The sequence below is a fragment of the Entelurus aequoreus genome, linkage group LG06, assembly GCF_033978785.1.
Source record: "Entelurus aequoreus isolate RoL-2023_Sb linkage group LG06, RoL_Eaeq_v1.1, whole genome shotgun sequence".
NCBI classification, from domain to species: domain Eukaryota; kingdom Metazoa; phylum Chordata; class Actinopteri; order Syngnathiformes; family Syngnathidae; genus Entelurus; species Entelurus aequoreus.
The window spans coordinates 44605697-44619738 of NC_084736.1; the positions used below are offsets into that span (position 1 = coordinate 44605697).

Genomic DNA, 14042 nt, shown 5'->3' on the forward strand with positions numbered 1-14042 from the left:
CATTAAAAGATTACAGTTGGTACAAAATGCGGCTGCTAGACTTTTGACAAGAACAAGAAAGTTTGATCATATTACGCCTATACTGGCTCACCTGCACTGGCTTCCTGTGCACTTAAGATGTGACTTTAAGGTTTTACTACTTACGTATAAAATACTACAAGGTCTTGCTCCATCCTATCTTGCTGATTGTATTGTACCATATGTCCCGGCAAGAAATGTGCGTTCAAAGAACTCCGGCTTATTAGTGATTCCCAGAGCGCAAAAAAAGTCTGCGGGCTATAGAACGTTTTCTATTCGGGCTCCAGTACTCTGGAATGCCCTCCCGGTAACAGTTAGAGATGCTACCTCAGTAGAAGCATTTACGTCCCATCTTAAAACTCATTTGTATACTCTAGCCTTTAAATAGAACCCCCTTTTAGACCAGTTGATCTGCCGTTTCTTTTCTTTTCTGCTCTGCCCCCCTCTCCCTCGTGGAGGGGGGGCACAGGTTCGGTGGCCACGGATGAAGCGCTGGCTGTCCAAAGTCGGGACCCGGGGTGGACCGCTCGCCTGTGCATCGGTTGGGGACATCTCTGCGCTGCTGACCTGTCTCCGCTCGGGATGGTCTCCTGCTGGCCCCACTGTGGACTGGACTCTCACTATTATGTTAGATCCACTATGGACTGGACTCTCACAATATTATGCTAGATCCACTCGACGTCCATTGCATCGGTCGCCCTGGGGGGGGTCCCCACATCTGCGGTCCTCTCCAAGGTTTCTCATTGTCCCATTGGGTTGAGTTTTTCCTTGCCCTGATGTGGGATCTGAACCGAGGATGTCGTTGTGGCTTGTGCAGCCCTTTGAGACACTTGTGATTGAGGGCTATATAAATAAACATTGATTGATTGAAACATTGAAAGGGACTTCTGTGTATGCGCGCCTGTTGGCAGAGCAGCACATACAAGACGGTTCAGATTGTGGTGGTTACTTTGGCTTGTTAATAAAGAGACATCTGATTCATCACCAACTTGAAATGCTTGTTATACAGAACTGTATAGCATGTTATATTGTGCTCAAAGTGTACAAATACATGCATACATACCTACATACATACATACGTACATAGATATATAGGCACATACATACAAACATACATAGATACTGTACATACACATGCACATTTAAAAGCATCCGCTCATGCATACAGTCATGCTTCATCAAACATATATTAACGTAGTCCCCCCAAGCCCCGGGAAACTGGGTTGGAACACGGCACACTGCTCAAGTTTGACCTATATATACCATAACAATGTAAAAGGTTAATATAGTCCGCTCCTTCTCCTTTACCCTCTCTCTATCTCTTTTCTTTTGTAATTTGAGTATTCATTACATATATGTATTGTTGCATTTGAAGCAAATGTAATGTTGATAATAGAGGTATTTATTATTATTCATTATCAATATTGTATTGTTGTTTTTATTGTTCCATATGTAGAGTAGTAAATGTTCATTGTCATTGTGATGTTATTACTATCTACTTCACTAACTGGTTCTTTATCATTTGTGGTATCATATTCGTCATATGTTTTTGTTGCTGTTGTCTCTCTCTGTCTTATAACCCCTCTTGTCCCGGCAATTTACGCCCCACCCCCTGTCTGCTACGGTCAAAAAGTAAATATATCCATAAAAAAATGTCAAATACAAATAGGTCAACAAGAGACATATCCCACACTTTTCTTTTGTAAAGCAAAGCTGTACAGCACATGATTTGCCTGAGAAGCTGGACAGCACATATTAAAAAAATAACAATAAATGAAAAAAAATAAATCGCTATTATCGCTTCATAGTAAAGCTAACAAGTTTTTCCATTATACTGGTACTTTAAATTTAATTTTTTAAAATTATGAATCATATTCGGTACTATACCGCCTCTAAAAAGTACCGGTCACCCCCCGATCGCCTTCCTTTTTTAACGGGCATGACGGCGTGTCGTCACGTCGTGACACAGCTGGTTTTACGAGCAGAGGAGCATATTCGGCAGCGCACAATCACGGAGTACTTACAAGCAGATACAGTGTGTAGACAGAAAAGGGAGAATGGATGCATTTTGGCTTACAAACTAACGATAAAGGTGAAGTTATAACACTGAAACACCCTCAGGAAGAGGTGCTTTAAGACATGGCTAGCTTGCTGGTGGCTAACGTCCCTCCGCAGTCTGCAGTGTTTTAGCTACTTCTAAATCACTAATCCTTGCCTCCATGGCGACAAATAAAGTGAGTTTCTTACGAGTATCATCCCTGCAGTACGAGGAATAGCTAAACATGCTTCACTACACACCGTGGCTCACCGGCGTCACTATGTAAACAAACGCCATGGGTGGATCTACACCTGACATCCACTGTAATGATACCAAGTACAGGAGCGTATCTAGCCGATACTACTATGATTACATCAATATTTTTTATCGTCAAAAAATCTTTTTTCTTTTTAATAAAACTCATATTATGTTTTTCAACTCAGGAAATACATTCCTGGACACGAGAACTTAAATTATGACCATTGCATGATCCTGTAACTACTTGGTATCGGATCGATACCCAAATTTGTGGTATCATCCAAAACTAATGTAAAGCATTCAAACAACGGAAGAATTTATGGCTTTATATGAAAAGGCTGATTGTGCAAAAGAGGTTTTACATCTGGGTACGCTACACTGCCCCCTGGTGGAGGCTCATGTGTTTCTAGTTGTCACAGCAGATGTAAACTGGACAAAGTTTTGGGCCATGCTAGGGAGAGATGGAAGATTCCACACTCTCGTGCATTTGATGAAAGCACTTTTGTGCGTGCCACACAGCAATGCATCATCAGAGAGGGTGTTCAGCATGGTTAGAAAAAGAGTGACAGAGAATAGAAAGAGGATGGCCAATTCAACCCTTAACAAAGCATTGTACTTTCAAGTACAACAATGAGTAGATGAGTGTTGTGTGTGTGTGTGTGTGTGTGTGTGTGTGTGTGTGTGTGTGTGTGTGTGTGTGTGTGTGTGTGTGTGTGTGTGTGTGTGTGTGTGTGTATGTATGTGTAAATAAATTAACACTAAAATTCAAGTATTTCTTTTATTTATATATATAATAAAATAAATATATATATATATATATATATATATATATATATATATATATATATATATATATATATATATATATATATATATATATATACATACATATATATATATATCAGAGGTGTGGACTCGAGTCACATGACTTGGACTCGAGTCAGACTCGAGTCATGAATTTGATGACTTTAGACTCGACTTGACAAAATGTAAAGAGACTTGCAACTCGACTTAGACTTTAACATCAATGACTTGTGACTTCACTTGGACTTGAGCCTTTTGACTTGACATGACTTGCTACTTTCCCCAAAACCCAAAGCTTAAAAAGTTATTTGGGAGCGCTCCGTATCTTTCATTTTGTACGTGTCTGTCTGTCTATCAGCGTGTGTGCTGCTTGTCAGCTGGTGCGCTGTCAGTACAACAGCCAATCAAATTAGTTATACGTTGTTTTCATCACACAGCATTCATCCAATCAAATTGCAGGACAACCACCGAACAAGAGTTGTCAAACAATGCGGCAGAGAGAAACAATTATGCCAAAGTTGGTTTCGTTCGGGTATAAAAACTACGACTTGGTCAACAAAAAACGAATTGCGTATGCAAATCACGCAGTTCGAATATTACAGACGGAGACGCAACAATTTCCAACTCCGTTCGACATTTGAAGTTGTACAAAGAAGGGTAAGTTTTGAATGTAAGCTAACGTTTATTGGCTAAGTAACATGACTTTTATTTGCTGTGTAGTTAAATCAGTGAGGCTGTAAACTCACTGCTAACGTTATAACCATAGACATGTTCTAAGGGTACGCAGCATCGAGCGCTACTGCCTACTGGCGCAGACGAGACGCGGGGCCGCCATCTTGGAGTGGTGATCTGCTCCACTCAGTGCAATTCATTTGGCAGGAGCAATGAACTGTCAGCGCATTTAATTCATTTTACCTCACTGAATACCACTGATTTTCACGTGGTTTTTTGTCATACGTGTAGCTATGATAACGGACACATGTTTTGGCGAGTTTTATTATTCATAGTTTGCTTAACAGTAATATAATATTCTTATACGCTATAAGTGACCAGACGTCCGAGATCAAAACTGGGAATATAATCCCAGAGAAGGGGGAAAAAACGGTAAACTATTTTTAAATTGAAGAAACAATATGATTAGGTTATATATACATGCGTATATCCTACATAAACAATGTATGAATACATTAGATATCTATATATCTTAGGGACCTATAGACTGTATCTCTGTTGCTGCAGCAGCAGAGAGTTTATTCTGTCTTGACACTTTGTATTGATATTTTGTATTACATTCTTCCCTTAAATGATCATGTTTACAGTGATTGTTATGTATGTATTTTTTATGTATGTCGCTTTGGATAAAAGCGTCTGCCAAATACTTAAACATATATAAACACCTGAAAGTCATTATACCAGCTAAAACCACCAATTTGTTTCACTACATTCAGAATAAAACCAAATGCTGTTTTACCCAACAATGTTAGTATTTGAATATTGTTACTTGAAGACTTATTCCTGGTTACAATTATACTGTTAAGAAAGTATTGTCTTATATTTTGCCTAAAATGAGAATGCATCATAATCAGTGGCGGCTGGTGAATTTTGTTTTAGGTGGGGCTGAAAGTTTGTAAACCAAACCCCTGTAGGGGCGTCATCCTCCCCCAGAAGATTTATTTGTGATTTTCACATACAAATATTGAAGATCTTTGCTCCTTCTCAACTCAGTGGTAATATTATTTTCATAAAATACAACCAATAGTATGTTAATGTTTGTTTTTGCAAATGTGTTTATTCTGTAAAGGAATGAGTTAAATGTTTAAAATTGTTTAAACTATTAAAATGACTGGTTAATAGTGCTATTATGAATTGCAATGTCAGCACTATTTTTTTCCTGCAATTTCAAATGCACTTGTTTTAATAAATAAATACAGCGTTTTAAAAGCGTACACAATCTGCGTAAAAATATTAGTCTGTGGTTAAAAGGACTTGAAAGGACTCGAAACTCAAAATGCAGGACTTGGGACTCGACTTGAGACTTTCCAGTCTTGACTTTGGACTTGACTCGGGACTTGCCTGTCTTGACTCGGGACTTGACTCGAGACTTGAGGGCAAAGACTTGAGACTTACTTGTGGCTTGCAAAGCAATGACTTGGTCCCACCTCTGATATATATATATATATATATATATAGCTAGAATTCACTGAAAGTCAAGTATTTATATATATATATATATATATATATATATATATATATATATATATATATATATATATATATATATATATATATATATATATATATATATATATATATATATATATATATATATATATATATATTCTACTCTGCTCCCAACCCAGGGTGGACCGCTAGCCTGTCCATCAGATGGGGACATCTCTACGCTGCTGACCCGTCTCCACTCGGGATGGTTCCTGCTGGCCCCACTATGGACTGGACTTTCGCTGATGTGTTGGACTTTCACAATATTATGTCAGACCCACTCGACATCCATTGCTTTCGGTCTCCCCTAGAGGGGGGGGGGGGGGGGGGGGGGGTTACCCACATATGCGGTCCTCTCCAAGGTTTCTCATAGTCATTCACATCGACGTCCCACTGGGGTGAGTTTTCCTTGCCCGTATGTGGGCTCTGTACCGAGGATGTCGTTGTGGCTTGTACAGCCCTTTGAGACACTTGTGATTTAGGGCTATATAAATAAACATTGTATCGTATGTTCACTATTTTATTCAAGGACATAAATGCTATAAGAAACATATGTTTAATGTACCGTAAGAGTTTTTTGTTAAAATAAAGACAATAATGCAATTTTTTGTGGGTCCCTTTATTTAGAAAAATATCAAAAAGTATCGAAATTCATTTTGGTACCAACATTTTGGTATTGGGACAACCCTACCCCTAACGAATATGCATTGTCCCTTATAAATACATAAATACATTTTAACTTAATTGCTATATGTCTTCTGGACTAGCAATGGCATCCTTTATTCCTATGAATATTTTGGCCCCCAAAAATGTTTGAAATGATGAAAAAAAATAAAGATGTTTAGCATTTTAACTTTTACGAACACACTAATGTGCTGTTAGGTTATGTTATCTTCCCAGAGTAGCCTCAGGAAAGTATAAACATCCAAAGACAGATCATTGGTCTATTTATGCACACTCCCTCATTCATCCTGACATCGTTTGCAGTCTTTATCGCGTCAGTGTGACCGCTGTGTCATGTCATGTTTTGTTGTCAAATGTGCTTCGGTGGCTAAAGCTCATCTGAGGCAGCACCTGCATGCAGCCTCCATAGTGATGTAGCCGCCAGTCCTCATCACCTCACCGGTCCATCCCCCAGCTAGCAGTGGAACCTACCTCCGCCTCCGGGGCACTGCGGTGTGGGAAGGCCGACTACTGCAAGCCGTTTGAGTGGTTTACCTGCTCGCCGACTGGTGTACATGTCTCCGGAGGCTCTCGCATCTTCTGTGTGTGCGCCATTTGGCCCGGCAGCAGTGGTGAGGGTGCGCTAGTCTGCTACAAAGCGTGAAGGAGGAGCGGAGCGGTGGAACAGAGGCCGCCATGTTTGCGCGCTCGCGCGCGGGTGCGCGAGAGCGTTGTCATAGCGACAGGATAGCTAACGTTAGCTGCCATGCTAACAGACGAGAGAGGGGATTAATGGCTTTTTTATAAGGGAGCCGTTCATCTAAAAGACCCCTTCAAAAGACTGACTCGTTATTATAGGTTTTTTTTCTTTCAACGATGTGGATCATAATAATTAAAATATACACAAATATAACTATTGGTAAGAATTATTTTGAAATAGTGGCAATATTTGTATCTATTTTTTGTTTTTTTACTGTAAATTTCCCTACACCCATGCTTTGACAGTGATATCACTATCTAGAATTTTACCGCTAACCTAAAAAACGTTATACAATTGTAATAATACAGATAAAAAAAGTGCAGCAGCCTAAGCAGGGAAGCCCAGATTTTCCTCTCCCCAGCCAATTCGTACAGCTCTTCCCGGGGGATCCCAAGGCATTCCCAGGCCAGCCAGGAGACATAGTCTTCCCAACGTGTCCTGGGTCTTCCTCGTGACCTCCTACCGGTCGGACGTGCCCGAAACACCTCCCTAGGGAGGCGTTCGGGTGGCATCCTGACCAGATGCCCGAACCACCTCATCTGGCTCCTCTCGATGTGGAGGAGCAGTGGCTTTACTTTGAGCTCCTCCCGGATGACAGAGCTTCTCACCCTATCTCTAAGGGAGAGTACCGCTACCCGGAAGAGGAAACTAATTTCGATCGCTTGTACCCGTGATCTTGTCCTTTCAGTCATAACCCAAAGCTAATGACCATAGGTGAGGATGGGAACGTAGATCGACCAGTAAATTGAGAGCTTTGCCTTCCGGCTCAGCTCCTTCTTCACCACAACGAATCGATACAGCGTCCGCATTACTGAAGACACGCACCGATCCGCCTGTCAATTTCACTCAATCCACTCTTCCCTCACTCGTGAACAAGACTCCGAGGTACTTGAACTCCTCCACTTGGGGCAAGGTCTCCTCCCCAACCCGGAGATGGCACTCCACCTTTTTCCAGGTGAGAACCATGGATACGACTTGGAGGTGTTGATTCTTTTCCCAGTCGCTTCACACTCGGCTGCGAACCAATCCAGTGAGTGCTGAAGATCCTGGCCAGATGAATCCATCAGGACCACATCATCTGCAAAAAGCAGAGACCTAATCCTGCAGCCACCAAACTAGACCCCCTCAACGCCCTGACTGCACCTACAAATTCTGTCCATAAAAGTTATGAACAGAATCGGTGACCAAGGGCAGCCTTGGCGGAGTCCAACCCTCACTGAAAACGTGTCCGACTTACTGCCGGCAATGCGGACCAAGCTCTGACACTGATCGTACAGGGAGCAGACCGCCACAATCAGACAGTCCGATACCCCATACTCTCTGAGCACTCCCCACAGGACTTCCCGAGGGACACGGTCAAATGCCTTCTCCAAGTCCACAAAGCACATGTAGACTGGGCAAACTCCCATGCACCCTCAAGGACCCTGCCGAGAGTAGAGCTGGTCCACAGTTCCATGACCAAGACAAAAACCACACTGTTCCTCCTGAATCCGAGGTTCGACTATCCGGCGTAGCCTCCTCTCCAGTACACCTGAATAGACCTTACAGAGAAGGCTGAGGAGTGTGATCCCACGATAGTTGGAACACACCCTACGGTTCCCCTTCTTAAAGAGAGGAACCACCACACCGGTCTGCCAATCCAGAGGTACCGTCCCCCCATGTCCACGCGATGTTGCAGAGTCTTGTCAACCAAGATAGCCCCACAGCATCCAGAGCCTTAAGGAACTCCAGAAATAGGAGAGCCCACCACAGGTTCCCCAGGCACTGTTTCCTCATTGGAAGACGTGTTGGTGGGATTGAGGAGGTCTTCGAAGTATTCCCTCCACCGACCCACAACTTCCGCAGTCGAGGTCAGCAGAACACAATCCTCATCATACACGGTTTTGACAGTGCACTGCTTCCCCTTCCTTAGGCCACGGATGGTGGTCCAGAATTGCTTCAAAGCCGTCCGGAAGTCGTTTTCCATGGCTTCCCCGAACTCCTCCCATGTACGAATGTTTGCCTCTTGACCGCTGAAGCCGCACACCGCTTGGCCTGTCGGTACCTGTCTGCTGCCTCCGGAGACCTATGAGCCAAAAGAACCCGTGACGGCATTACCGCCATGACAGGCACCAACTACCTTGTGGCCTCAGCTCCAACCAGCTGCCTCGACAATAGAAGTGCGTAACATAGTCCACTCGGACTCAATGTCCAGCACCTCCCTCGTGACATGTTCAAAATTCTTCCGTAGGTGGGAATTGAAACTCTCTCTGACAGGAGACTCTGCTAGACGTTCCCAGCAGACCCTTACAATGCGTTTGGGCCTGCCAGGTCTGTCCGGCATCCTCCCCCACCATCGCAGCCAACTCACCACCAGGTGGTGATCAGTGGAAAGCTCCGCCCCTCTCTTTACCGGAGTGTCCAAAACATGAGGCCGCAAATCCGATGACTCAACTACAAAGTCGGTCATGGAACTGTGGCCTAGGGTGTCCTGGTGCCAAGTGCACATATGGACACCCTTATGTTTGAACATGGTGTTCGTTATGGACAATCTGTGACGGACACAAAAGTCCAATAACAAAACACCACTTGGGTTCAGATCCGGGCGGCCGTTCTTCCCAATCACGCCTCTCCAGTGCCCTGCCTTCGGTTGCCGCCCATCTTACATCGCACCCGACCTCCATGGCCCCTCCCATGAGCGGTGAGCCCATTGGAAGGGGTGTCCCACGTGGCCCCACGTGGCCCCATGGGGACAGGCCCGGCAACCAGGGGCTCGTCATCGTGCCCCAACTCCGGGCCTGGCTCCAGAGTGGGGCCCCGGTGACCTGCGTCCGGGCAAGGGAAATCTGAGTCCCGGTTCTTGTATTTCCATAGAAGTCTTCGAGCTGCTCTTTGTCTGATCCCTCACCTAGGACCTGTTTGTCTTGGGAGACCCTACCAGGGGGCATAGAAGCCCCCGGACAACATAGCTCCTAGGATCATTGGGACACGCAAACTCCTCTACCACGATAAGGTGGCAGCTTAGAGAGGAGTATATATATATATAAATATATATATATATATATATATATATATATATATATATATATATATATATATATATATATATATATATATATATATATATATATATATATGTATCATTGCACACAGCCCAAATAAAGTGCTATTTTTGTTTTTATATTCCAAAGTTTTGTCAGTGTTCTGTAATGATGTCCTTTGTATATTTGTAAAATATGTGAATCTTTTATTCCATAGTTTACCAATTCTACTTTATTCTGATTACACTCTATCACTTTTAGAAGACTGTCTCCCGGCTGGCCTAACGCCTTGGGATCCCCCTGGAGGAGCTAGACAGAGTGGCTGGGGAGAGGGAAGTCTGGGCTTCTCTGCTTAGGCTGCTGCCCCTGCGACCCGACCTGGGAAAAGCGGAAGAAGATGGATGGATGGATGGATGGACTTTTTAAGAATAGATTATTGTATTTGTTACATGGGACAATGTACATTAAAATACATAAAAACATGTAAATGTGCTCGATTGTATGGCAAAAGACTAATTTCCAGGTTGATGGTATATACAACAAAGTGCATTACAACATGTTCATAAAAGTTTCATCAGACAATATGAATAGTACAATGAAATACACAGGCTCAGATAGGAAATTAGATTTTTTTTTAAACATTTTAAATGGTAAATGGGTTGTACTTGTATAGCGCTTTTCTACCTTTTTTAAGGAACTCTATTTCCACATTCACCCATTCACACACACACATTCACACACTGATGGCGGGAGCTGCCATGCACGGCGCTAACCAGGCCCATCAAGAGCAAGGGTGAAGTGTCTTGCTCAAGGACATAACGGATGTGACTAGGATGGTAGAAGGTGGGGATTGAACCAGTAACCCTCAGATTGCTGGCACGGCCACTCTCCCAACTACACCACACCGTCCTCCGTACAACTGTTAGCCTGAAACGGCAACATTTTCCCATTCAAAGCGTGGAGCAAAATGCCACACATTGTATTGTTTCCTGCAAAGGTGCCTAAATGATAGTGTATCTGCATTGATGTTTGGGATTGTTTATTATTTATGTATTTATCTATTTTTGGATAAACTATTTAAACAAACTTGCCTAAAGCTGGCGAGGCAAAACTCCGCCAGCTTGCAGATGAGAAGCGAGCTCAGAGAAAGAGCAAACAACTACATCCTGTAGCTGACTCGACCTACAAATGCACCAAGTGCAACAGAGACTGTCACTCCCGTGTGGGTCTGAACAGCCACAGCAGACGCTGCATGACCAACTAAAACATATCCAAGGGGCGCCAATCCATTGTCTTCCGAGACTTACGGAAACAATATTTTATTAATATACATACATACATATATACAGTATATATACAATGTTTTTGTTTGTTTGTTTGTTTTGTTTTGTTTTTTTTATTTATTTTTTAAACAATTATTATGACCTGTTGCAACCTCGCATTTCGAGTTTTTGTTGTACATCTGACACTAGATTTTATTTTTAATTAAAGTCATTCTTGATACAAATTATTGGTCCTTTTCAAAGCTACATTATCACTAATAATATGCATATACATCTATTTTATGAAATTATAAGTGTTTTCAATACAAATGCAGTGAGTGCTATGAGAACATACAGGCATATAAAGGATTAAAATATATAATAATGACATTTTTGCTATTGGCATCTTGATTGCTAGTGAGGGGCCAGTTATAAGTTCCTACATTTTATAATAATGTTATTTTGCTGCCATTGCGTCTTATATTCAAGAATCTGTATTAAAATACATTACATAATACCTGTAATACATACTTGTACTATCAATATAGAATAGTTGTGTGTTGTCATACATGTTGGCCAGTAGATGGCAACAAATATATTTGCTCCAAGCAAAGCTTTCACAGGGGAGCATCAGGTGTCCCCTCTGAATATCATTTTGTCAACACTATCAGCTGAAATGGCCCAGAGGACATTCACTGTTGGCTGTAATTACCCAGAAGAACAATAAGCACATGTCATGTTAATTCACTTGTCTGCTTGGACTAATGCTAGGAAGAAAAGGACTACTGCATTGCTTAGTGAAGCAGTACAATATGTTGTTCTCAACCAGGGAAGTCCAAACTTTTTTAAAAAGTCAAAGTATGCGGCCGTCATTTTTGTTATTTTTATTTTTTTGTAAAAAAAAAAAGAAGCACACAAACAGATATTATATATATTTAAAGACACATCTTTGTGTAAGCTTTGTGTTAGATGTAAGTATATTATTGTTAATTATTATTTTGAAATTTTCATTTTTTTCTCCCCCGCGACCTGACTTAGGATAAGCGGAAGAAAATGAATTGATGATGGATGATAACAATAATCCAGTGAGTCAAAAAATCTGCCTGTGTGAAATTATTAATGTTCATATACACATTTAACACTGTTTATTATTGTTTTTGCATACATCCATTTTCTACCGCTTGTCCCTCTCAAATGAATTTATTCACAAGTTAGTATTATTTTCTTTTTTATTTATTTAATAAACTAACCAAGTAACTAAACTTTGTTTATATTTTTGTTTTATTTTTACTTTTAAAACTTCTAATATTTTTTCCAGGGTGTCTAAACTTTTACTGAAAAGTCAAGCTATTTCAATCAATCAATCAATGTTTATTTATATAGCCCTAAATCATAAGTGTCTCAAAGGGCTGCACAAGCCACAACGACATCCTCGGTACAGAGCCATCATTTGGTTTTTTTCTTATTTAAAAGAAATTCTAGAAACAGATATTGTATATTCTAAAGACAAAACTTTTTGTCAACTCTGTATAAGTATATCATTATCAATTATACATTTGAAATAGGGTTGTACGGTATACCGGTACTAGTATAGTATCGCGGTACTAATGAATCAAAAACGGTACTATACTCTGTTTGAAAAGTACCGTTCCCGGGCATGACAGTGCACTGTCACGTCGTGACATTGCTGGTTTTACAAACAGAGGAGCATGTTCGGCAGCGCACAATCACAGAGTACTTACAAGCAGACACAGTGTGTAGACAGAAAAGGGAGAACGGACGCATTTTGGCCTAAAAACTAAAGATAAAGATGAAGTTATAACACTGAAACGCCTTCAGGAAGAGGTGCTTTAAGACATGGCTCGCTAGCTAGCAGCCAACATCCATCTGCAGTCGGCAGTGTTTTAGCTACTTCTAAATCACTAATCCTGGCCTCCATTGCGACAAATAAAGTAAGTTTCTTACAAGTATCATCCTTGCAGGATGAGGAATAGCTAAACATGCTTCACTACACACCCTAGGAGGATACAATAGCTCACTGGCGCCTGAATGTAAACAAATGCCATGGGTGGATCTACACCTGACATCCACTGTAATGATAGCAAGTACAAGAGCATAGTAGTATCTAGTCGATACTACTATGCTTACTACTAACCCGTCACAAAATCTTTTTTACTTTTTAAAAAATGTATATTATATTAATAAACTCAGGAAATACGTCCCTGGACACATGAGGACTTTGAATATGACCAATGTATGATCCTGTAACTACTTGGTATCGTATTGATACCTAAATTTGTGGTATCATCCAAAACTAATGTAAAGTATCAAACAACAGAAAAATAAGTGATTATTACATTTGAACAGAAGTGTAGATAGAACATGTTGAAACAGAAAATAAGCAGATGTTAACAGTAAATGAACAAGTAGATTTATAATCAATTTTTACAGCTTGTCCTCATAATGTTGACAAAATAATAGAATGATAAATGACACAATATGTTACTGCATACGTCAGCAGTCTAATTAGGAGCCTTTGTTTGTTTACTTACTACTAAAAGACAAGTTGTCTAGTATGTTCACTATGTGATTTAAGGAATAAAATTGTTCTTCGATTGCAATAAGAAACATATGTTTAATGTACACTAAGATTTTTTGTTCAAATAAAGCCAATAATGACATTTTTTGTGTTCCCCTTTATTTAGAAAAGTATCAAAAGTTATCTAAAAGTATTAAAATACATTTTGGTAAAATATTGGTATCGGGACAACCCTAATTTGAAAATGTCAGTTTTTTCTCATAACATTCAGATTTTTTTTTCTTAAATTTTCACTGTTTTGGGTTTTCCCCCGACAATATGCCGTGGCCAACAAATGGCCCCTGTTCCGCACTTTGGACACCACTGGTCTAACAGTGTTTCTTATGCGGGTATGAAATGACGTACAATATGTTCAGTAAAAGGTGCTTAAAAAAGGTTTGAGTTGTCGGTGGAACATTGT

The 14042-nt window shown here is 40.9% G+C and overlaps 1 protein-coding gene across 3 annotated transcripts in view; it reads right to left on the reverse strand.

Annotated features, from left to right (window-relative positions):
* The window catches only part of LOC133652242 (bifunctional methylenetetrahydrofolate dehydrogenase/cyclohydrolase 2, mitochondrial-like), a 57454-nt gene extending 50725 nt beyond the window's left edge, over positions 1 to 6729 (reverse strand). For 2 of the 3 annotated variants that reach the window (XM_062050766.1, XM_062050765.1), the window contains exon 1: positions 6557 to 6724. In XM_062050766.1, coding sequence (XP_061906750.1) covers positions 6557 to 6699 — 143 coding nt within the window. In that variant the 5' untranslated portion in view covers positions 6700 to 6724. Of the gene's footprint in view, positions 1 to 6556 lie in introns of all 3 variants that reach the window. The other variant, XM_062050767.1, reaches the window with a different exon arrangement.
* Between the last annotated feature and the right edge of the window lie 7313 nt (positions 6730 to 14042).